The sequence below is a fragment of the Hypanus sabinus genome, chromosome 11 (assembly GCF_030144855.1).
Source record: "Hypanus sabinus isolate sHypSab1 chromosome 11, sHypSab1.hap1, whole genome shotgun sequence".
NCBI classification, from domain to species: Eukaryota; Metazoa; Chordata; class Chondrichthyes; order Myliobatiformes; family Dasyatidae; genus Hypanus; species Hypanus sabinus.
Genome location: NC_082716.1, coordinates 33166996 through 33192622, shown reverse-complemented (window position 1 = coordinate 33192622; position 25627 = coordinate 33166996). Strand labels below are relative to the sequence as shown.

Genomic DNA, 25627 nt, shown 5'->3' with positions numbered 1-25627 from the left:
CCTCGCATGTAGAAACTTTGTATTCTGTAAATGGACAAAACATGACTATGTTATGCACCTCTGCATCTTAATAATTTTTGTGGTCCGCACCAAATGCCTTCTATCAGAATAGGATCATCCTATAAAATCATTTTTGTTAAATTCCTGGCTATTTCCCACCTATGTTCATGTTTTAATTGTTAACATATCTTGAAAGTTCTCAAGGAAAATGTTGTTTTTCAGCTGAAAGGCTTGGACGAACTGCTGGAGGTGCTGCTTGGCTTACTAGATAAGGATGTAGCCGAGAATTGCAAAAATTGTTCCCAGTACTTCAACCTCTTCAACAACTTTGTTCAAAAGGTAAAGTATGTTTTTAGTCTAATTTGTGCTGTCAGGAAAAGGTGAAACTCTTACTTTATAATCTCTACCACTAGTGTCATGCTAGGGGATCAACCCTAACTCTAAGGAGTGCAGAAGGGGATACTTGAGTAACACCTAGACTAACTACTGAGGATGTGACCCAGGACTTGCATGTGTGCTGAACAGCATGGAGTGGGGCTCGGTGATCCACAACCAGCAGATCTGATCAAAGCACTGCTCTCCTTCCACATCATTATAAATGGTAGTGGTTGATTGATGTACTAATTAGGAGATGGTGGTATTTACAAAGTAATTACTTAATTCCTCCATCATTTTTTAATTTCCTCATAATTTCTCTGCCCTTTCTGTTAAGGGATTAACATTTAACCTTTCACCCCCAGATGTGGAAAATTGCTTTGGAAAGTTAATTTCTTAAAATGGGTCTAATCTGATCTTATCAAATACTGTCCAGTCATTTCACAATCATCACCAATTTTCTGATGTCATCGATGATGCTATCAGGTGACATTGTGTACTGATCATTTTGGATTTTGCCAGAATCTCATAGGTCCGGTCTTTTCAGTTTTTGTTCAAGCTGAAACCAAAGTGCTGAATTTCAAAGGGGAGGTGCAAGTGACTGTCCATATGGCTACATTTAACCTATAGTAACTTAGCAAAACTAAACTTGATGGAAATCAAGAAGTCACTGTTGGAGCCATATCTACCATAAAGGAAGATGGTTGAATATGTATGTTGGGGTCAAATATCTCAGGACACTGCAGAAATTCCTCAGAGGTGTTTCCAATCATTATCATCATGAGTGACATTTGTGCACATGAGAATGTACACCACTAATTGCACAAAGTTCATAAATCTAGCCACTGAAACAGAGCATGACTGCAGGTAGAGAGATCTAGTGACAAGTAATATTTGTATCAGGTAATGAATGTATCCAACAAGGTGAAGTCCAATCACTCACCTGGTTACAAACATCTGACTTGTTGTCGGGTATACAAGCAAGCTTAGATAATCTTGTTAAATTCAAAACTCCAATGTATATACTATATATATGCTCATTCCTATAAACTCCAGAACTAGTTTCCTTTCTGTCCCCACTTACAGTCAGTGTTTCTTATCAGTCTTGTATGCTGTTGATGGCATTCATTACATAAATAAACTCTTCTCGGGCTTCCAGCCAAGTACAGGTATCAATTTTAACCAATGTTTCAATGACGGACTCTGCCATCTTCATCAGGGATGATGCTTAGGCACGTCTAGATCAGTGGTATATATACCTCCGTTGTCCATCCCTCCTGATTGGTTAGTCCTGAACCAATCAAATTTCTGCTGTCCCACCTTGCTTGCAATCAAATTTCATTTCTTAAGAGTGTGTGGAAGAAAATTAAGAGGAAAATTAAATTTTGTTCTCGAGCTTTACGAGCTAAGTATTGCGCAAGACTTGGTCATGAGGGTGACAGGATAAGATGCAAACGCTGTCTTGCTTGTGTGAGCTAAGAATAGCTAGCAAATAGATCATGCCAGTGACGAGGTATTGTTAATATTGTCAGTTAGAGACTGACTTAGATGTGCAATTCATTTTATGCTGCACGCTGTCGGAACAGTGCTGCCAGGATAATCAAGGACACGACCCACCCAGCCAGTACACTTTTTGTCCCTCTTCCCTGCGGGAGAAGATTCAGGAGCTTGAAGATCCGTACGGCCAGATTTGGGAACAGTTTCTTTCCAACTGTGATAAGACTGCTGAACAGATCCTGACCCGGATCTGGGCCGTACCTTCCAAATATCCGGACCTGACTTGCACTATCGTACTTTCCCCTTTCTGTTTTCTAATTATGATTTATAATATAAATTTTTATTATATTTACTTCGATTTGTACTTCAGGGAGCACAAAGTGGAGAATCAAATATCGCTGATATGATTGTACGCTCTAGTATCAATTGTTTGGTGACAAAGTAAAGTAAAATTCTCATTTTGTGTATCATGCAGGAACATTTGTTATCTTGCTGATACCTAACAAGTGCCTCTTGAAATCACTGGCCAAGTACAGACAGACAGACGTACTTTATTGATCCTGAGGGAAATTGGGTTTCGTTACAGTCGCATCACCAAGAATAGTGAAGAAATACAGCAATATAAAACCATAAATAATTAAATAATAAGAAGTTAATCATGCCAAGTGGAAAAATAAGTCCAGGACCAGCCTATTGGTTCAGGGTGTCTGACACTCTGAGGGAGGAGTTGTAAAGTTTGATGGCCACAGGTAGGAATGACTTCCTATGACACTCAGTGTTACATCTCGGTGGAATGAGTCTCTGGCTGAATGTACTCCTGTGCCTAACCAGTACATTATGGAGTGGATGGGAGACATTGTCCAAGATGGCATGCAACTTGGACAGCATCCTCTTTTCAGACACCACCGTCAGAGAGTTCAGTTCCACCCCCACAACATCACTGGCCTTACGAATGATTTTGTTGATTCTGTTGGTGTCTATTACCCTCAGCCTGTTGCCCCAGCACACAACAGCAAACATGATAGCACTGGCCACCACAGACTCATAGAACATCCTCAGCATCGTCCAGCAGATGTTAAAAGACCTTTGTCTTCTCAGGAAATAGAGACGGCTCTGACCCTTCTTGTAAATAGCCTCAGTGTTCTTTGACCAGTCCAGTTTACTGTTCATTCGTATCCCCAGGTATTTGTAATCCTCCATCATGTCCACACTGACCCCTTGGATGGAAACAGGAGTCACCGGTGCCTTAGCCCTCCTCAGGTCCACCACCAGCTCCTTAGTATTTTTCACATTAAGCTGCAGATGATTCTGCTCGTACCATGTGACAAAGTTTCCCACCATAGCCCAGTACTCAGAGTCATCAGAAAACTTCTGAAGTTGGCAAGACTGTGTTGTAGTCGAAGTACATTTGGCTGTTGACTATTACCCAAAATTTACTGTATAAATTTAAGATAGAACCTGACATTGGCAGAGTCATAAAACAACAGCTCCCCGTGGTCATGTATTAAAGGGTTAACCTTACACCAAGGCTTTTGTCTTCATTCCTGTTTGCTAATGAGGTAAAATCTCTTATAGTAATTTGGCAGTGAAATTCTTTTACAATAAAATACCGTAAATCAGGGCAAATTCTTCAACAGAACGAGACCTTCATCTTGGTTAAAATTCTTATTCTCTAGTCTATTATCATTCCAGAAAATGTGGAAGTGTAGGGAAGACAGGTGATAGCGAGAGGTTCGTCCTTGGGAAGTTTCCTGGGTTTTTTCGTTGGCCCTTTTAAGGGTTTGATTGATTTCCTTCACCTAATAGCCATTCTGTAGGAACGTCATGCGTAATTGCTTGATTTCCTCATGCAGACACTTTGAATCAGAAATAGTTTTTGCATGGTTTATCAAAGTAGAAGGAACCACTCTCTGGGAGATGTGATGGTGACTGTTATTGTTGAGGTATAAATCTCTGTGAGTGGGCTTCCAATATTTCCTTGGTTTCTGGAAGGATCGCCAGGATCCTGAAGAAATACTGGATTAGTACCATCCACAAACACATACAGAAGCTCAAATCCCAGTTTATGCAGGTCAAAGATGACCTGGGACCCAGGATGGCTGGCAATTACGGGATTCCCTGTGATTGCAGAGCAGTGTATATCGGCCAGATGGGATGCACAGTGGAAGTGCTCATCAAGGAGCATAGGAAGTTCACGTTAGGCGGAGAAATTAGTGGTAGCAGAACATTGCACACACAATGATTGATTTCAACGGCACAAAACTACTGTGCCACGCCAATGGCTTTTAGGACTGCCTGGTGAAAGAAACCATTGAAATAAGAATAGAGAATAAGAATTTTAACAAAGATGGTCTCGCTCAAAGTTAGAACTGGAATTCGATTATAAGCAAGGTGGGACAGCGGGAATCTGATTGGTTGAGGGCTAACCAATCAGTAAAGACAAATAATGGGATATAAATACCACCGAACTAGATATGCCTAGGCATCATCCCTAATTAAGATGGCAGAGTTTGCCATCAAATCGTCGGTTAAAATAGATACCTGTACTCGGCTGGAAAACCTAAGAAGTGTTTATTCACCAGACACACAGGGAAAGCACCAGATCTTTTCTCAACGTTCATTCCAATCTGTAAGTACATTTACCGAAGAATGATTTTTGTGTATTTTCCAATTTGTAGAGCCTGTTAACCAGGGACACAAGTCCCATATCATCATTATCAAAGTCAACCGGGCAATTGTGACTGCAGGAGCAGATCAGAAACTGTGTATCCTGTTGGGGAGTGACTTTCCTCCTGGCATCTCTTTTTGCCAGCTACAAAGCAGTGGTCGGGAGTGTGGTGGAATAACCTGCAGCTACCTAAATGACTGCAACATCATCAGCACTGAAAGCTTGATGATAAAGAAGCTTGTTTGATTGGCACCTCATCCACCAAAATAAGAGCACAGTCATTCTACCACCAAGTCATAATGGTACATGCATCCACAAAATGCAATACAGTTACTGTTCTCAGTTTCTCAGACAGCAGTTCCTAAATCTATGGCCTTGATCATCTGTAAGATCAAGGTTTCTGAGAGTACCATCAACTGCAAGTTCTCCTCCAAGTTGCATACAATCCTAACTTGAAAATAGTTAGGATTCTCCTAACAACAAAGGGTCTGGGCCAGAGATGTCGACTGTACTTCTTCCTATAGATGCTGCTTGGCATACTGCGTTCCACCAGCATTTTGTGTGTGTTGCTTGAAAATATATCATTCCTGTATTGTCACTGGATCTAATTCCAGACAGCACCTCCTTGTCTGCTTATCCACTTACCCAACAAATAGTATTTTGGGACTATCCTCCTTCAATATTGCAGATTTTCAAGATACTGGTTTGCCATCACCTCTAGTAATTAGAGATAGGCAGAAACAGCTTTCCTTTCCTGCATTCTAAAAACTAAATTCTCCACTACCTGGAAGTCTTTACCTTCATGCAAAATTAGTTAAACTGAAAATCTTCCAAAAGCATGTTTTTCAAACTAGTTTCAACCAATTCAGAATTGTTTGTATTATCAACATTTTGGTACTGTTAAGACTTTAGTTTATTAAGAGCTGTAATTACAAATGGAAGGTTTTCCTTCATTTCAAGAAGGATAGAACATATAAGTACCAAAATTTTGCTGTGGCTGAACAACTTCGTTGATTCCATTTAGAATCGTATTTCCCCTGAGAAGTGGTTAAGCTGGTTGGGTCAACACTGTATAGTGTTATTACAGAATGGGAGTTGAGATCATTGAAATATACAAGATTATGAGTAATGTATTCTTTAAAGAGAGAACCTAGATGTGGATAAGGATTTCACTCATTTAGGAGGAAAGAAAACTGATGTCTTTAACTGGTGTAAATCTTGATCCCAGAGAGTTGTTGAAGCTCAGTCATTGTGTATATTAAGGTTTATTTCATGTTTTAGTGGAATAAACATTCTGAGGACTAAGTAGGCAAGTGAAGTTCTGTCCAAGATCAAGTAAATTATGATCTTATTGAATTGTGTAACAGTTCAAGGAACTATGTAAACCTGTGTTCCTGCTCCCATCATCTCTCTCGAAATTTTGCCAAATAATTACTTTCTTCCAAATCAGTTCTGTCATGATGTTATCATGTAACTTGTCAAATAGTCTACACATTTAATGCTTTTTTTCCTTATGTTTTGAAGCAAGTTGTTTGCCTCTGATTATTTGTGTGTTGCTAGTTGTGACTGTGACCCTTTGATCAGTCCACCTGAGGTGGCTAGGAAATATATTTCATGGATTTAAACTGTGATGTTTTAAACAAACTGGAATGTTTGTGGCATTTTGTTAATAACTGCTAAGTCCTTTTTTAATCTGTCCTCAGGGTTTCAAGGCTTGTCAACTCTTATTCAAGCATTCTGCATTCAAACGTATGCTTTGTTTCCTTCTTGGTCCATCAAGGCAGAACAACCAAGTAAGTGTAAAGCTCTTAGTACATTGGTAATTGAGGTCTCACTGTTGGATACTGTATGTGCTGTATCTTGATTATTTTTGTGTCAGTCATTAACACGTATTCTGTTCAGATGCCTCCCTTTAACTGCTTGTCATTTTCCAACTGCATAATTGCTAAATTAGTAACATTGCTTCCATTTTTATCTGATTGTATATTCTTTCATCTGTGAAAATGAAAAATCATAAGGTGATGACTAATATTTTGATTAAGAAAGCTGTTCTCTTTATTTTTTATGAAAATATGAATCCATCCAAGTAAAGTGTAAACACTAAAATTGGCTTTGTTTTGCAGAGTCGGCGCTGGAGTTCTGCACAGGCCCGTGAATTCTGGTATCTTCATATCACTTTGGCATCACTAGTCTTACATACAGACATTTCATCCCTACTCACAGTTGGTATGTTGAGCTTACTTTTAGAGATCAGCTTCCATAAAATATTGCCAAAATGAGGACCAGTATTCAATGATTCTCTGTGCATATATACACATTTTAATTAAGTGTTGCTCAAAATTGAGATATCATCAAACTTTAAAAATATGCCTCATGGCATGAAGTTGAGAGATCAAAGGAGGGTGAAGCAAGGGACATACAGCAAAGGCAATTGTTTCACAAAATTGTCAAAGGTGATTAATAGATACCATCTCAGAATATCTGTATGGTAAATACAAAATTCATGTTGATGATTGCAGTATTGAGGACACTGATTTGAATGGAAGTAATGTGCTCTTAATTGGAGAAAGTGTAGAGAAAGCTGAGGTGATTGATTAAGACAAGTTCAAGTGCAAATAAAAGTTACAATATTTCAATGCAGTGCAAAGGTGCTTAAGCACATAGGTGTACATAATAGATTGCATCAAAACTGTTTCCGAGTTGATTACATCAGTTATTTTTAGCTGCAATGTTTTGCTTTTAATCATCATTTTAATTGTTTCCTCGCTGGATATTATTTAATAATATTGGGTATTGTCTGCTGCTTCAGTTAAGCCACTTGGGAAATGGAATCCCTGGCCTACTTCCCCTCCATAATCTTGGATTTTAATTTTGGATTAACATTCTAGATACTGCATTTTTGCTGAACATGGGTTCAATGAGTAGGAACACAATAATTAAAAGCCCGAGTAGGCCATTTTACTCTTGTGCCTGTTCTACCATTCATTAAGAAACAACTGAAACTTTCACTTCAGTAGTGCTTTCCTACACCAACCGTATTTGGCTTGATTACTTTCCTATCCTAAAATATATTGATCTCTTCCTTAAAAATACCAAGTGACTGAGCCACTCTAACCCCTTTAGTAGAGCATTCTAAAAATTCACTACCCAGGGTAAAGAAATTTCTACTTTCTTCAACCTTTTGTCATAAGTCTGTGATCTCTCCTTGTTCCAGCTACCCCAGATAGTGGTAGTGTCAACTCAGTCAATACCTTTAGAGAATTTGTGCATTTCAAAGTGACCACTTCTCGTTCTTCTGAATTTGAGAGTAAAGATCAGCCTACTTCATCTTTTCTTGTCCAATGAACTCACCATCCTCATGACCTGGTGAACTTCATGGGTATGTCCTTTCTTGGGTCGAGTGAGTGCATCTCTGCACAATATTCAAGTTGTGGTTTAAGGTTTTCATATAATTGAAGTAAGACCTTTCTACTCTAAATTCTTTTGTAATAAAATCATACCATTTGGAACAAAAAAAAAACTGCAGGAAGAATTCAGTGGGTCAAGTAGTATCTCTGGTTGCAAGCTTGATGTGTTGACTTTTGGGTTGAGATCCTGCATCAAGGCTGGCAATGTAGAGGGGAAGAAGAAAGAATACTAGTGTATAGAAATGCAGTGGGGTGGTATAGAAACAGGAGCTGGTATGTAATAGGTAGAACCAGATGAGGTCAGCAATGATGGGCAAATGGAAAAGGGAGATAGTACCAGGATGGATCAATGGAAAATGGTAAAGATATGCTGGAGAGAAGGATTTGCCTCGGTCACCCAGACCCCTTTGAGTGCTACCTGTCAATCTGTCTAACAAAATGAACTCGGAATAGAATTAAGATGCAATCTTTGAGATTTAAGGCAATTTGCAGGGTTGATTTGGTGTAGCAAAGGGCAACATTGTATTACTACTAAATAAGCTTTGAGTACTTCCTGATTCCTAATATGCAAGCTCTCAGGAGCAGTTGTCACCTGTCACTATGGTTTAAAAAAAATATAAAATTATTGGTTCTGTTGTGTGATTCTAGAGAAGTATTTGCTTTGACTTCCAGCTTTCTTCTTAGTTCATTTGGGCAAACATAGGTTACCAGTAACGCACACTAAATCCTGGAACGATTCAGCAACTCAGCCAACATCCATGGAGGGAAATAAACGGTTGGTGTTCGGGCTGAGAATTCCTGATGGAAGGGTCTTGGCCGGAAATATCAACTGTTCATTTCCTTCCAGGGATGCTGCCTGACTTGCTGAGTTCCTTAAGCATTTTGTGTGTGTTATTCACTTCATGGCATATGTTTTGGATATGGAAGCTAAGGAAAAAGTTGGTTGAAAATAGCTGAAGTAGAAGACAAGCAATGTTATTATTTGTTTTTGTTTAAGATCCTGGGCAGTACAAATGGCATTCACCAACTCCACAGGTACCTTTGCACCAGGATGTAGAAACTCTCTTCAGACCTGAGGGGCAAAATTACTTACTTGAGGTAATGTTTTGTTAATATTTGTTTTGTATGACATGATAAGTAACATTTAGTGTTTATCTCTCAGAATAATGCAGGGAAGTCAGTTAGGATGTTTAACATCAAGTTAGATAGCTGGGCTGAGAGAAATTCCATTTAAAGTATATTTGCAAAATCTCTTGATGTACTTATTTTCAGGGTAACACTTTCCATGTAGTACAGTTACAGAATGCTGCTCCCGGCCTTTTTAAATGTGAGAAAAGAGAAAAATAAAGTTAAAATTTATGGGTGTAGGGATTTTGCAAACTTGTGTTCCTGTTTGTGGTAAATGCAAGAGAAGTAGTGGCATTTTTAATTAAATTTAATTTATTTCAGGTTATGTATGCTATGCGGGAGCTGACGGGATCTTTATCTGTGCTTTCGGAGATGGTGACTTACTGCTGTTTCTGCAATGAACATTTCTCATTGGTACAAGCGTTACAGACCATTAAGGTAAATGGACAGAATGAATAGAGGATTCTTTGCTTCAACATTTGTTTGTTCATTGATGAGAAGGGTACTAGTGATTCTGAACAAAGACTTCCACTTCTGCATATATATTAGAACTGTTTTACTGACAGCTCAGACTGATAACAAAGGAGAGAGCAGTGAGGTAAAATTAGTCAGTGTTTATAAATGTTCACTATCTACAAGGTTCAAGTCAGGAGTGTGGTGAAATACTCTCCCCTTACCTGAGTGAATCCATTTTCAAAAACATTCAAGAATATTAACACCATAAAGCACATGGTAGGCCACTTGATAGGCACCCTATCGATAACCATTCACTCATTCCAGCACACAGTAACAATTCGTACCATCTACAGGAGGCAAGCTTCCTTAGATGGCACCTTCCAAACCCATGACCTCTGCCTGGAGGATAGGGACAGCAAAACCATGGGAGCTTGCAAAATCACACTTGCAAAATGTATACACTTAAAATTCAGCTCCCCGAACGAGTGTACACGCCCCCACTCTGACATCCCAAACTGTTATTAACCAACCTTCACAACTGGTGTCTCTGTCTCACCAAATTAACACGCGGAGTTTTGTTTCCTACATAAACACACATACATGCGCTCATACTACTTTTATATCTACCAGTTCAGCTTTCTGTGTTCGTGATACCTCGTGTTCCTGTGTACCACCGACCCGAACACATCCAAGTGTGAATGTTATTTTAGAAAATACTCACCCACATAGACTGCTAAGTTCACTGGCCGCATGATGATGGGTCATGAAGGTATCCCGCTCCTGACACCAAATGTGTGAATGAAATCGCCGGAGAAAATAAAGCAGCTTCTTTATTCGACAAAACAAGGTGCAGCAGGCATCATATGGAGACGCTTTCGGTGGAAAGATCTGCTGGCCAACATGAGGCTAAACACAAAGGACAATTCCATATTTGCAAAGTATAGACAATGCTTCCTTTTGAAACTACATTCAAACTTCACACCTCCTGATTCGCATCCATACCACAGACGCCAGCATCCTCTGGACTGGAATTCACAGCTTTTAGGATCCCATTGTTCAGACCTGCACTCCAATAAAATCCACAATACATATTCAAATCAGAAGACTGGTAGCCAAAGCCATTTGCCCAAGGTAAATGACCTAAACCCAAAAATCACTCTAACAGGTGGCACCTTTCAAACCAATGATCTCTGCCTGGAGGATAAGGACAGCAAAAGCATGGGAGCACCACTAATTAGAAGTTGTATTTCAATCCAAACACCACCCTGTCTTGGAAATAGTTCACTTGCACAGTCCTGTAGCAATTTTATGTATTACACTGTACTGCTGCCATTAAAAGCAAATTTCCTGATAATATGTGAGTGATGATAAACCTGATTCTGATATGGGTCTCTATTGTGGACTGAGTGTGGGAAGGGGCAGGGAAAGGGGAATCATGGTTGGGAAAAGGGCAAGGGAGAAGGAAGGGAGCAACAAACACCAGAGGACAGTTTGTAATGATCAATAAATCAATTGTTTGGAATCAAATGACCTTGCCTGGCATCTCAGGACTGGATGTGCCTATACCTGCACCACCCCCACCCCAGCATTCCTTCTCTGCTAGCTCTCCCCACCCCACCCACAGCGTTCCACCCTTGCCATTCCCAATGTTCTAGATTATTATAAATTACTATGATTGCACATTTAGACATAACATAAAGATTTTTACTCCTCATGTATGTGAAGAATGTACAAAATAAAGTCAATTCAATTCAATATCCTTTGCTCCCACCGGATTTACAAACTTGCTCTCTACTCAGCATGTACAAAAAACAGTACTGTGCATAAGGCTAGAAGCATTTCTCACTTCTTTCATCCCTCATTGTGAATGTACTGCATTTTTCCATTCCCTTTCCTTTATAAATGCTTATAGTTAGAGTGCCTAAGACTTTTGAACAGTACTGCATATAGGTTTTAATCACCACAAACACATTTTGTTTCCAGTATGAGTACTGACAAAAGAGAATAAGGGTCTTGTTCACTGAGGGATAATGAAGCAGGAGTTTCAACTTATGCAAAACCCCAAGACCTATGTATTATCAGTCTGACCAATGACTTTGAATGGTTCTAAATTAGGCCAAAGGGAAGTTATTTTTAAAGCTGTCATATTCCAAGTGTGAACCAGTGGGGCGACATCCTTAAGGGAAGAAGAATGGAAAAATGCAGTGCATCCGTAATGAGGGCTATAAGAAGTGAGGAATGCTTCTAGCAAGGGTTGTTAGACCATTTGTTTATGGTAACTTTTACCACAAAGAATGATTCAGGCTTCCTTCAGGAAAATGCAATAAAATTTGAAGTGGGGGAAGCCTTGAAATAAAAACAAAAGAAGCACACGTTTCTGCTTGAGGTGGGGAATAGAGGAAAGTGTGCTTCAACAATTTCATTCAGTTTTGCACCAGATGATCATGCAACAGAAAATTCTAATTTTAGAAACCTGAAACATCAGCATCAGAATCAGACTTTAATCGCCAAGTACCTGCGCACATACAAGGAATTTACTTCCGGCAGATGTTGTCTCTCTGCTCATAACAATAATAATGATAAATATAAATGAAAATATAGATTATACATACAGGTAGTGCAGAAAATTCTGAAAACACTCAGCAGATGTTGAAGCATCTTAAAAAAAAGTGTGATCATGCAGCAGCTGTAAATGCTGCCTAACCTGCTGGGCTTTTCCTGACTCAGCATTTTCTGTCATTTTGCAAGCAATCCTGGTAAAAGCAGTCATTCCTGAATTCTAAGGGTGAAAAAACAGCATGTACTGCTCCAGATTTTCTGAGAGTAAATAGCAGGAGAACTAAGGCAGCTTCATTGTCTTGTGAGGTCAGGATGTAGCCTGGAGATAAGAGACAAAATGGTGCATTTAGTTTAATTTTGGTATTACTCTAATATTATGATACTTTACTCATTTTGTTTGTAATATTGCTTACACATTGAGAAAAAGTTTGAAGAAAAATACTGATAGAACTCTACCTATTTTCCATTTTCCTTTCAATAGCTTGTACTCCACAGCATTGCTTTAATTAATTGAAAGTAGAATATATTTTCTTCCTGTTAATTGTAGTGCATCAAAATACAAATTACATTAACAAAGTATTCTATTTCCATGATGAGCTAATTTGAAGATACTTTGTTAATTTTATGATGCAAGTTTATTTACTTAGAATGGTGGAAAGGGACACGAACTTTCCACATTTTAAAGGTAACATATATGAAACTAAGGTTGAGAGGGGATTTGATCGAGGTATTTAAAATTTTGAGAGGGATAGATAGAGTTGACGTGAACAGGCTGTTTCCATTGAGAGTAGGGGAGATTCAAACTAGAGGACATGATTTGAGAGTTAGGGGGCAGAAGTTTAAGGGAAACACGAGGGGGTATTTCTTTACTCAAAGAGTGATAGCTGTGTGGAATGAGCTTCCTGTAGAAGCTGTGTGGAATGAGCTTCCTGTAGAAGTAGTAGAGGCCAGTTCAGTTGTGTCATTTAAGGTAAAATTGGATAGTATATGGACAGGAAAGGAGTGGACGGTTATGGGCTGAGTTCGGGTAGGTGGGACTAGGTGAGATTAAGGGTTCGGCACGGACTAGGAGGGCCAAGATGGCCTGTTTCCGTGCTGTGATTGTTATATGGTTAAGATCTCTTTGTACCTAATACGACTCCCAAATAAGCAGAAATGTGCCCTTTAGATGTTTAAATATTTTATTGTTAGCTAATGAACTAGATACTGCTATTTAAATAAAGACTGTTCCCTGTCAAAGCACAAGTGGCCTGGGAACTGATCACCAAATTTTTACATGCAGTGATTGGTTCTCTCTGTACATGAATGAAGTAGGCTTAGAGCCACATGTCCCCAGATTCATGGATAGCAAATCAGATAATTAACAGATGAGTTTCATTCAGCTGCATAATTAATTTATTAGAAGCATGTGAGAGAGTACTATCAATTATGTCACCTCAGGTGTATCTACATACTTTATAGATGCAATGAGGATGTATGCTTTTTTGCACCTTTCTTCCTATCCTCTATATGGGAAAATAATTTTTTCCATTCCTCATCTGTATTTGTACCTATTACTTTATATCCATGCATGCTTCCTGATACTGATCTCTTTATGAATAGAAATTAGTCCATATCTTTGCCTGTCATAATGTTCTGTTCCTCAATTAGACCTCTCCTTGGTTTCCACAAATCTTAAAAGAACCTTCAAACTAAACTAATCTTTAGCATGTAGCATTGTCTGCTGTTAGTAATAGGCTCACAAACATCTCTCTAATGTTGTACCTACTGTTGGATCCTATAGACTTCTGTTGTTCTTACTAATCTGTTAAAGGTGCTTGTCAAAAGCCTTGCTCAGATGGATGCAGGTCATATCAAAAAAGCTACTCTAATTGGTGTAGTTACATAAGCATGGACATTAAATATAACATTTTATGATTATTTATGTTTTGTGTTACTCAGATACAACTGGAGACAGCTCCACCTCACGAATTGAAAAATATCTTCCAGTTACTGCATGAGATCCTGGTATGTACGAGAATTATGAATGGCTTTCTTAGCCTTGTACGTTAGATGAAATGTGTACAATAGTTGACATAACAATGCAGCACTAGGCCCTGTGTTCAGAACCTAAATGTTCAAAGTTGTTGGTGGAGCTTGCATTTCTTTGACATTATTGATGATTTTACTGAAGTAATGACTTAACCACTGTTTGAATGTAGCAATTCAAATCACAATTTCCAAGTTTGAGCAGATTGTCCAAGAGGAACAGATAAATTGAAAAAAAAATGAAGCCAACAAATAACATGAAGAAAAAAATATGTCCTTAAAAATAAATTCCAAATTTAAATTGCGATTGTGGTTTAACTTCTTGTGTAGTACAAACAACAGGCTGATTGATGATAATTGACAAAGCTGGTAGTTTTTGGAAAAAGTAAATGACAGTGTATCAGCAGCCTATTCACACTAGAGCAAAGAATCCGTTGTGAAATAACCACATCTGTAACTTGTTTTCTCTCACCTTGTTTTCAAGGTTATTGAAGATCCATTGCAATCTCGCCGGCTACAGTTTGCTTTTGAGTCGGAGAAAGGACTTTTAGGTACATAATTGTTAACTAACCCACCACCTACAAATTCAATCCCCTCCACTCTGTTGACAGAAGGATAGAATGCATGCTAGCAGACATTAGAATAGTTAAGACTACAAGTACTGAATAAGTGTAGATTTCACAACAGAGGAGTTGTGGGAGGCATGAGGGACATTTTGTGGAGTTGAATGACTTTGTCAGGGTCAGCAATTTAATCCAAATTGAATTGGATGCCAAGTGAAATCAAATTAATGCATCTTGACATTGTGCCCAGGGAACATTTGTAGTGTGGTCTAGGTTAACGGGTTCCCATCTTCTTTTTAATTGGAGGAAAAATTATTATAGATTTCTAGCACTGGGTGACAGGTAAATAGTTTGATGGCATAGAACTAATGGATTGAGTCTGATGAAAAAAGGAATCCAGTGCTAAACAAGTGGAGGAAAAAGGCACTGTTAGAAATGTTATGGCTTTATTTGGATAGTTAATTCTGGTGGTCTGCATGGTGGGGTGGAGATGCATCTCTACCAAAAAAGATGTAAGGCACACCTTCCCTCCAGTAGTCTGCTGGTCGCCCTTGGACAAGATGTAACTCCAGCTTAACCCCACCCTCCCCCAGTCAGGGTCATGTGAAGCCATTAGAGTGGGTCATCTGAGCAGCTGGTACATACCACAAATCTTGGTTCTGTGACCACTGACACTAGGCAACAGAGGTCTCTGAAAGGTGTTGATAACGGTTGAGGTCACCTGTCTTGTAAAAACACTGCCCAGAAGAAGGCAATGGCAAGCCACTTCTGCAGAAAAAGTTGCAAGAATTATCATGGTCAAGTCCATGATTGCCCATGTCATACAATACAGCACATAATGAATTCTGATAGCAACCAAGGACATTTTAGCTCATTCAGAGCTATGGAGGAGTATTGGTGGCCTGTATTGAGCACTTGTCCAATTAAGCTAGAGGGCATATGGGTGCAACTGTGTCACAGAGTGGAGTATTCTGTGAGCAGTAACAAGGCCTTGAGTAGCCAGTGATGGAGTCTGAATTCCAGAATGCTGTGATGATATTTGACTGCTGATAATCAGAGTAATTTAAAACAGTAGTTGGAGATTTATATAAAATCAGTCTTACCAAAAAAAAATTAACTGATAAATATTAACAGTTTCTATTTAATTTATGAGAAATACAGTCCTCTTTAGAATCAAGGCTACCAACTGCGATCAGATGAAGGGGATTCAGTTACTCAATCCATGGCATCTGAAAAGCTGAGGAGTCAAATAAGTCCTGTATCAGATCCCTCAAATCAACACATGAGCTCCTCCCCTGGAATTTGCTGCTGAGCCTAACATTGGCCTGAAAAGTTGCCAGTCAGCAAGGAAGCCACAACTGTGCTGACACTCATACTGATGTCAACTGGCTCTGTACATGAGTATTGATTGCAGTCAGAAGCTGCTGAGAAAGGGAAGGCATACAGTGCATCCTGATATGTTGGGGAATGAACTAGTTTTGTGCCTGATACATAGTTGCAAGAATAAGTTTGTGAACCCTTTGCAATTACCTGGCTTTCTGTATTTATTACTCATAAAATGTAGTGTGATCTTCTTCTAAGTCACTAAGATAGGCAAACACAATCTGCCTAAGCTAATAACAAACCTTGCTTGCACCATACATCGGGGTGCTCTCTATGTCCCAGACGCATTGTGGAACATCCAGGTGGTCTTTAGCAAACAAGATGTGCAGCAATGTTTGTTTTGGAGAGCAGTGGTTTCATCCGTGGTGTCCTTCCATGAGCGCTATACTTGTTCAGTGTTTTTCTTATACTGGACACATGGACAGAGACTTTGGTAAAAGTTCTAGAGATTTCTACAGGTCATTTACTGTTACCTTTGGGTTCTTTTTCATCTTCGGCATTGCACATTGTGTTCTTGGTGCGATATTTGCAGGCCAGCCACTCTTAGGGAGAGCAGCAACAGTACTGAATTTCCTCCATTTGTAGACTGATTCTCTTACCGAGGACTAATGAACACTTGCATCTTTAGAAATGCTTTTGCAGTCTTTTCCAGCTTCATGCATCTCTACAATTCTTCTCCTGAGGCCGTCTGAAAGTTGTTTTGATCGATTCAAGTTTATTTGTCATTTAACCATATATGAATACAGCCAAATGAGACAGCATTACTACGGGGTCGAAGTGCAAAGGCACATTACCAACATGCACACACAAGATCACAGTCAAGTAATAAGAGTCTTGAAGCCCACCTCTCTTCCTCACTCCTCCCCCCCCACTATTTGATGTATACAAGTCAGCAAACCCACAAAGAATATCAGTAAGCATCCATTGCCTCAGAATATACGTATATAAAAATGTGTGTGTGTGTATGTATACATATTTGGTCCAGAACCTTTGGTCCATTTTAAATCCTCAGTCGCCACAACTGTGCTATGCCACCCCCAGTAGAGCACAATGGTTCAAATGCCTCACCTCCGTCAGCTGAAAAGCAAGTGATCCCACAGCTTTGAGGACTGAGTGCCACTGAAAAATCTTCAGTCAGCCACAACAGAGCATAAACAGATCTTTAAAAGAGCAGACTCCCATCAGTAAGCTGATTTTGTGTGTCTTTTATGGGGCAGGGCACCTCTGCAGCCTACTCCTCCAATCTCATCTCATTCATTGGAACACCTGACTCCAAATAGCTTTTGTAGAAGGCATTACGCCAGAGATTTACGTACTTTTTTTGAACCTAGACTGTGATTATTTAAATGGTATACTCAGTATTGATGAGAAGAAGTATAATTATTCATGTGTTATTAGTTTAGGCAGATCGTGTTTGTCTATTATTGTGACGGATGAAAATCAGACCATATTTTATGAGTATTTAATGCAGAAAACTAGGTAATTACAAAGAGTTCACAAACTTTTTCTTGCAATTATCTAAGCATATGCTTTTTAAAGGAACTGTTGCCTTCCATTGTCCTTTTCCCAAAGAAGCTTGAATTATTATATTCTTTCAAGTCTGAATGAGATGAGCAAATCCAGTACTTTGGACTTGAGCTCTGCTTTCCAAATCTGAATTACAACTTATTTATTGAGTCCATAGTTTTGAATACCTTTCAGGTTATGGAATTGTGTTTGGCTGCATGCCTGCTCCTCATTCTTTTCAACACCCTACTCCTTCTGCCAGTATTGTAAGCTTGCCAATAGTGTTCACATATTTGTGTATGTAGCACCTGTGTGTATGACACATAGTATCCAGCTAAATGACATCTGGAATATCTTTAATATAGTTTTGTTATCTCTAGCAGATTGTTCTGCGCTAGTAACTTATTAAATCCCTATTGTTCTCTCTCCGCTCCACAGCCCTGATGCACCAGAGTAATAATGTTGACAGCAGTCGCTGCTATCAGTGTATCAAATTCTTGGTACTGTTAGCTCAGAAGTAAGTATTTGAACTTAAAATTGATTTTAAAATATGAGCATGATTTTGCTGGATTTTTTTCTGAATGGCTTACATTTATTGTAAATATAAAATTACTATCCAAGGCAGTTCACTTTGGACAATACTAGCTTTTTAAACACTTAAGAAGTGATCAGAAGCTTTGCCATAACTGGTGATGACATATAAATGTGAGTAAGGAGAGAGAGTTTAGGATGTGTGGTCAGGATTAATAGCTCAAAGTAACTTACATGTCGAACAACATTCTATTCAAGTCTCAATCTTCTAACGAGCATTTCATCTAAAGGTGTTTTTGCCCACATAACAGGTTCTCTTATAAAATATGTAACTATCCCCTAATTTTGCTTGGTTGAGATGTTTCTTTACGGCTGATTAGATTTCCAAGTATAACAGAAAAGCAGACTGTGTTTTTTTTAACTCCATCACTGTTACTTAATGGTTCTTAAAGTTACTAAGACCTGGAATGTGTTTTATGCTTCTTGATTGGATTTTTATGAATGAACAAGTTGAATGAAAAATTGAAGAGCTTCCCCTATGACAGATTCTAAATTGAGTTCCGAAGAAGGATCTTTGACCTGCGATGTGTTTCTCTTCTCATAAATGCATGCAGGCTAACACAGATGCAGCATTTCAAGCATTTTCTGATTTTATTTTAGGTTTCAGAACCTGCAAGTTTTTTTTAAATGATTTTGAGCATCTAAGTGTGCTTTGCCTCACTTGAATGCTGGTTTAATGGGTTATAAACAAACTTTCAAGCAAAGGCTGTACAGTCTGGGTCTCATTACAACATTGTAGAGTACACAATCCAGGCATTTTTGATTATTTATACCTACTTAAGGCCTTTTTTTGGAGCAATTCTTTGGCTGTAGACAAAATGGAAGTTACGTTGTCTATATTTTCAGTTATTGTGTCTGGCTTGTTCTTGAAAGGAAACTAGAGAGCAAGGTATCATGGAGGGTGCAATTAATCTGGGAACAATTGAGAAATAATATAAAACTAGACAACTGGGTGACCCGTTGGGGGACCCTTTGAGAGAAAGGTAGTGCAGTCTGATGTGATGTGCTTTGAAAATTAAAGAAAAACTCAGTTTATTAAAGAATAAAGATGCGTAGCAAGACAAATATAGCTCTTCACTTAACGAAGGACACTTGATGACAATGTTTCTGGTTGATCTGCCACCTTTCAAGAATATTCTAACGTTTTCATTTCTTTTACCTCGGCTTAAAGCCACATACAGCTCACCATGCTGGAATACTAGTTTCTCCAGATAAATCAACACATTCTCCATGGTTTGGCCTTCCGCTTTATATACATAAAGCAAAGCATGACTGTATCAGGAACTGGCTCCACTGAAGAGGGACATCTTCCCCTTCTGATAAACTGAGAGTAATTCTCGGGTTCATGATAATGTCATTATTGAACGCACCAATGTTTATCTTTGCTACGATGAGACTGTCGTGCAGTTCTTGCACTTCATTTGTGTTCCATTGCAAAGCCTTGGTAGATCCAAGTTCCTTATTGAAATGATGGGAGATCCCTTCTTCAGTTCCAGTTTATGTGGCAGAAATCCAGAGAGTTCGACTAAATCAAGGAATTCTGTTGGAAATTGAGTGGCATTAGCTCCTTCACTTATGGCATTGAAGGAACAGTATTCTTTCATGATTCCAGGGAAACGCCTAATGCATGTGAAGTTTATTTTTTGCATCATTTCATTCAGAGGAACCAAGGTAGAATTCCTCAAGAACAGTTCTGCAGGATTGTCAAATGTTGGGTAGATGAAATCAATGCATTCTTCCATTGTTTTTGCTGGCAGAACCTTATCTTCAGGTAATTCGATTTCATTGTTCTCAATCTTGTCTTCTCCAACATCCAATAAGAACTCAGAATATCGTTCTTCTCCCTCACTCAGTCGCATGTTTCTCTTCAATTGAAATGAAATGAAGCTTCTCCATAAGTAGGATATTTTTATGCATATATTCTCCACATCAGCATCATTTCCACATTTCACAACTGGTAGAAGCTGACAGAAATCGCCGCAGCAAATGTTAAAATACCCCCAAAGGCCTCATTCTTGCCGTATACATCACAAAGAGTCCAGTCCACGGCTTCAAAGCTCTCCCTCCTGATCACGGGGCACTCATCCCAGATAATAAGCCTCGCATTTTGGAGTAAATCTGCAGTATTGGTGTTTTTATCAATGTTGCTTCATTGACTTTGAGGGGTATTTTGAATCTTGAATGCTCTGTGCTACCACCAGGCATCAACGTTGCTGCAATACCTGATGATGCTACAGCAATAGCAACACCTCCATCTCCCCTAACTTTAGCAAGGACCAAGTTGATGATAAATGTCTTGCCTGTCCCTCTTGGTGCATCAATGAAAATCATTGAAGAGAGATTTCTTTCCAAGCAGTTGCACACTCGTCAGCTTACAACAATCCTGTCTCTTTGCAGACGTCTTTGAATGATGGAAGGATATCTCCATCATGTGTTTTCAATGATTTGAAAGATACTGGTCCCTTTGTGTGATGAAGAAGTCGTCTCAAATAGTAGAGGTCACCACTTCGTGGAGAAACAGTATACAATCGACCCAGATCATTTGCTTCAGAAATCCCAGAATACTCCTCCACTCTTTTCCCCATTCTCCTTCTTTCCCATTTGTTACTAGTCCAAGTGTGGAATCTGGGAATATCTGCATAGTACAGGGTTCTTGCAAATGGATTGCGAGTGCAAAGATCCATGAATTCCGTTAAAGTGGTTCTTGCCATATCATTATTCAGTTGCACAGCAGCATTATCACGAAAGAATACTTGATGCTGTTGGGGAAGGTGCACTTGAAGGCGAACAATGGCTGGTTCCCTCTTGTGAATTGGAAATCCAAGTATCAATCCGACAACTTTAGAGGGCCCGATATATCTGCCTGTCAAATACTGTGTGATTTTGTCTTCTCTATTCACTGCAAAAATTGCCCGATCACTCAAAGGTGGAATCGGCTCTGTGAACATTGTGAGGTGCTGCTGAGGCTGGCCGTGCGCATACGTCATGGTGTCATGTCGCGGTTTCCATCATGGCTGACATCGGCTGTCGGGTCAAGATGGGGCAGTTGATTTTGGCAAATGAACAATTTTATAAAATATGTAACCCTGAATTTTGCCTGCATTCTGTAAGTTAGAGCATTTTAAGTCGATTTAGCTAAAAATAGTGCCGCTGTAATGCACCGTTTGCGCTAATTGGAGGTCACAAAAAAAAACAGACAGATAGAGCATGAGAGTTTTAGTATTATATAGATGTTGTAGTTGCTAGAAATCTGAAATAAAATATAGTGGCAGTATTCAACTTCCTCATTGGACGCTACCTGCCAAATAGTCAGGGAGCATTTAATGGTAAAAGAAAGTGGAGTTGTATTTTGGGTTGATTAACCTGATTTTTTTTTCTCATACCACATGCTCCCATCTTTGTCAGCTTCCATATTTGATATTAAGAAACTTTGACTTCATTCATTGGCTCCATCCCAGGAACTTGGATCAAGGAAATTTGTGTTGACATAGAGAAACTGAGCAGAAGTACTTGTTTAAATGAGGGAAAATCCACTTCTGGGGAATATTGTATTTTCATACAGTAGCACACCTTTAACTTGTCAGTATGTCTCAAAGGTGTTTCAATGGCGTTTTCAAATAAAACTGCGTATTGAAACAAAGAGAATGATATTAGGGCATGTGACCAAAGACTTTTTTAAGATCCATAAAGGCAGTCAGGAAGGATGGCATTTTAAAATTTAGGACTATAATAGCTTGAAATCATGGCACCCACGATAGAAAGAGTTCTAATGGATCTGATTACTAGCCTAGGTATAAAAGAGCGCTGATATTTCAGAGTTTCTTGGCCAAGAGGATACTACACATAGGGAGAGGAAAACCCATCAGATTCTAGATAGATCTGAACGGTGATCAAGGACTGATAGATTTCATGAAGCATTGAATCATCAGTGGTCCCAGGAACTAGTACATCTTTGTCACCTGTGTAAGATCCTTCCAGTTTATGTGAACAGCAGTTAACAGCTTAGTTGGTCACCACAATTGCCAAACAGTTTGCCTTTTTTAAAAATAACATACTTGTACCACGTTTCCGTCCTCTGGTTCAAATGCGTGCCAGTTGATGGCTAGTTCTATGCATCTCTCTATGGAGATGATTGTAGCTGGGCGCTTATGTGATGTATGTTTTTATTTCCCACTTATCATTCTGTACCTGAACACTGTCTAGATCTTGCCACCTTCATGCTTGGTTTGATTCATGTTTGACCATCAGACAATTATTCCCATGATGCTAATTGACTTCAGTTTTACCAAGCCTTCATGTCAAGAGCAGTCACTCTCATCTCTAGAATTAATCTTAAACTGTCTTTCTGCTTTATACCTAGGTTTTTGAGAGTAGCAAGTGCTACTTTGTTTAATCTAACCAGATCTTTGGTTTTATTTTAATTTTGGTTTCCCTCATTCCAAAATAATTGTTGGCTTCATTATTTAATAGATGTCCAGCTGCAAAGGACTACTTTCGTGAACATCCCCATCACTGGAGCTGGGCTGTGCAGTGGTTACAGAAAAAGGTAAGTACACTATCTTGTTACTGCATTTCATTGACTTGGTGTTATTGGATGAGCTCTATCCTCTTACTACATTTGTGGAAATCAGTAATCTCAACCATTGCCTGAACCATATTTGTTAGCACATAACTCTTTGAATCTCTAATGCCTTTTAATTTATAACTCTTATTAGCAATGGACAGTACTATGTCGATGTTAAGAAATGGATTAAGGGACAAGAGAAGGATCTTAGTTTGGGAAATCAAGTAGTAAAATAAATTATTTTGTGGGGGGTAGTCCAAGACACAATAAATTTAACAGTAAATTATTGTTAGGAGTTGTATCTGGGTTCACAAACAGTAATTGTATTATAAGTCAAAGTATAAATCAGGGAATGGTCAAATTTAATTGTCATTCAACATGCATGAATATAGCCAATGAAACATCATTCCTCAGGGGCCAAGGTGCAAAACACAGTAGAATAATCATATGCAGTACAAGCCATATATAGCAAATATAAGACAGCAATAAACATACAGTTGCATTTAACAAAAAATAGCCCCGGCATGAGCCTAGTCCATGCTACAACTGAGGCAATGCAGCTCCCCCACTGAACCAGATTTGCAGTATTCTACATTACCAATGTCCAGCAAAGTCTTGCGATCACAAGAAAAACATCCAAAATCACCACTCACTGTTAGACGCTTTTGTGCACCAACTCTGATGCCTTTCTGTATCTGGCAGCAACAGTCTATGCCAAGTCCAGCTGCTCTGCTATCGAGCAACTTGCTGATGGGTCATTTCTGCAGTACTTGAAGTTCTTAATATCCAGCAGTGTCTTGCAATGGTAAAAAAGACATTTTAAAAAAAAGACGACAACACTTTTGGTAGTCCCCATAGAGTCCCTGAATGACCTCCCATCTTACCAAAAGTCTTGTCCAATAAGATGAGGTGTGCATTTGTTAATCTGTTTTTAAGTTTAAGTACTTTTGGGATATGGCCATCAACAGCAAGCCAGCATTAGTTGCCTTTGTGAATGTAATAGTAGTCCTGTATCTTAAATCCCTGTAGTCTCTCTGGTGAACGTACTCCCGCTGTGCTATTTGCTGGGATGTTCTAAAATTTAGACCAGTGATGTTGCAGGGCATGCAATACATTTCAAGCTCATGATGTGGTGGGAAGAAAAGGGAACCTGCAGTAGTGGTGTTCTTGTACACCTCCTGCCCTTTTCCTATTTTGTAATGGAGGCTGTAGGTTTGTGTGTTGCTGTTACTGGGCAACTGCAGTGCATTTTGCTGATAGTGGAAATTGCAGCCACTTTATACCAGTGCTGAACCAAATAAATGTTTAGGGAGACTGCAAAATCAAGGGATCTAAATTGTCCCGGATGGTGTTAGGTGTCTTCAGTGTTGTTGACGCTACACTTGTGCAGCCAAAGTTCAAAGCAAATTTATTATCAAAGTACGTAGATGTGACCAAATATCACCCTGAGATTCGTCTTCTTTCTGGTATTCACAGTAAATACAAAGAAGCAATAGAATCAATGAAAAGCCACACACACAACAAGACAGACAAACAGCCAGTGTGCCAAGGGGCGGTATTGAATCATATTCTTGAGGTCTACCTTGTAGATGGCAGAAAGGCCTGGAGACGTCATTAGAGGAGTTGTACACCAAAAGACACCATCTCTGGCTCTGTTAATACAATAATCATGGCTACCTTAACCTACATATAGAAAGACCAACAAAATTATTAGCAGTAATGCACAGGACAAATTCGTGGAATAAAACCAGAAAATACTGGAAACACTCAGCAGTTTTAGTAGAATCTGTTAGGAGAAGTCAGGTTAGAGACTATTTAAAGGAAGTTCTTTAAGTGAGAGATTTGGTATTCTGTAATGAGATGGTTGAGTATCTGATAGATATGGGACTTATAGTGATCATATTATAATAGTTTTATATATAGTGCCTTGAAAAAGAATTCACCGCTCACAACTGTTTTCACAATTTCCTGTCTCATTTCCTTAGTTTCAAATACATCAAAGTAATTTTTGAGCTAATCTACAAAACATTGTGCATCATGTCAAATCAAAAGAAAAATTCCACAAGCTGTCAACAGTTCCACTAAAAATTGAAAACCAATATTGTGAAGCTAAAAAATTATTCATCCCCTTTGTAATTACTGCACTAACTTACTGCAGGAGAAATATATTACCTTATTTGTTGATTGTTAGTATTCATCAATTTGTGTTGATATTGGAAGATCACCTGCTTTCAGTGAATCCATAAGAATAAATACAACCTCTGTCTGTAAGGTCCAACAGTGTGGTAGATTTTTAACAGACCAAATGAAAATGAAGACAAAAGGACTTTCAAAACAAGTCTGGGAAATAATTATAGAGAAGCACAAATCTGGGGAAGGATACACAAGACTGTCTCAAAGCCACTGAAAATACGTCAGAGCTCATTGCACTCCATTGTGAAGAAGTGGGAAAATATGAAACCACTGCCACTCTGCCTATGTCGGGCCACCCCTCTCTACTTAGTTGCTGGAGAAGAGATAACGTGTAAGAGAGGCTTCCGTGATGCCAACAATCACCCTGAGTGAGCTGCAGAAGCCAGTGGCTGCAACTGGAGATGAAGTTCATGGCTCCCCAATCTCTAAAGCCTTGCACTTAAAGGGTATTTATGAAGGAGTGGCAAGGAAGAAGCCCTGGCTAGATAAAAAAAGCATTACTTTGCTCCTAAAGACATTGCAAAGCATCACTTAGAAGGTACTATAAAGATGTGGAAGAAGATCTTGTGGTCGGGTGAAACTTTTTGGCTTCAACACTAAGTCATTCATAAATCTAATACTGCTCATCTGCCAAGTAATACCATCCTTGCTGCCAAGTGTGCAGGAGGTAGCATCATGCTATGGGGATGCTTTTTATCAGCAGGAAAGA

General features: G+C 39.0%; 1 protein-coding gene across 2 annotated transcripts in view; it reads left to right on the top strand.

The window, feature by feature from the left end:
• usp24 (ubiquitin specific peptidase 24) overlaps window positions 1-25627 on the top strand; it is a 226377-nt gene that overhangs the window by 181505 nt on the left and 19245 nt on the right. For both annotated transcript variants that reach the window (XM_059984090.1, XM_059984089.1), the window contains 9 exons: window positions 223-339; window positions 6244-6333; window positions 6664-6766; window positions 8945-9045; window positions 9397-9513; window positions 14032-14097; window positions 14603-14669; window positions 18009-18087; window positions 22632-22707. In XM_059984090.1, coding sequence (XP_059840073.1) covers window positions 223-339; window positions 6244-6333; window positions 6664-6766; window positions 8945-9045; window positions 9397-9513; window positions 14032-14097; window positions 14603-14669; window positions 18009-18087; window positions 22632-22707 — 816 coding nt within the window. The remainder of the gene's footprint in view (window positions 1-222; window positions 340-6243; window positions 6334-6663; window positions 6767-8944; window positions 9046-9396; window positions 9514-14031; window positions 14098-14602; window positions 14670-18008; window positions 18088-22631; window positions 22708-25627) is intronic.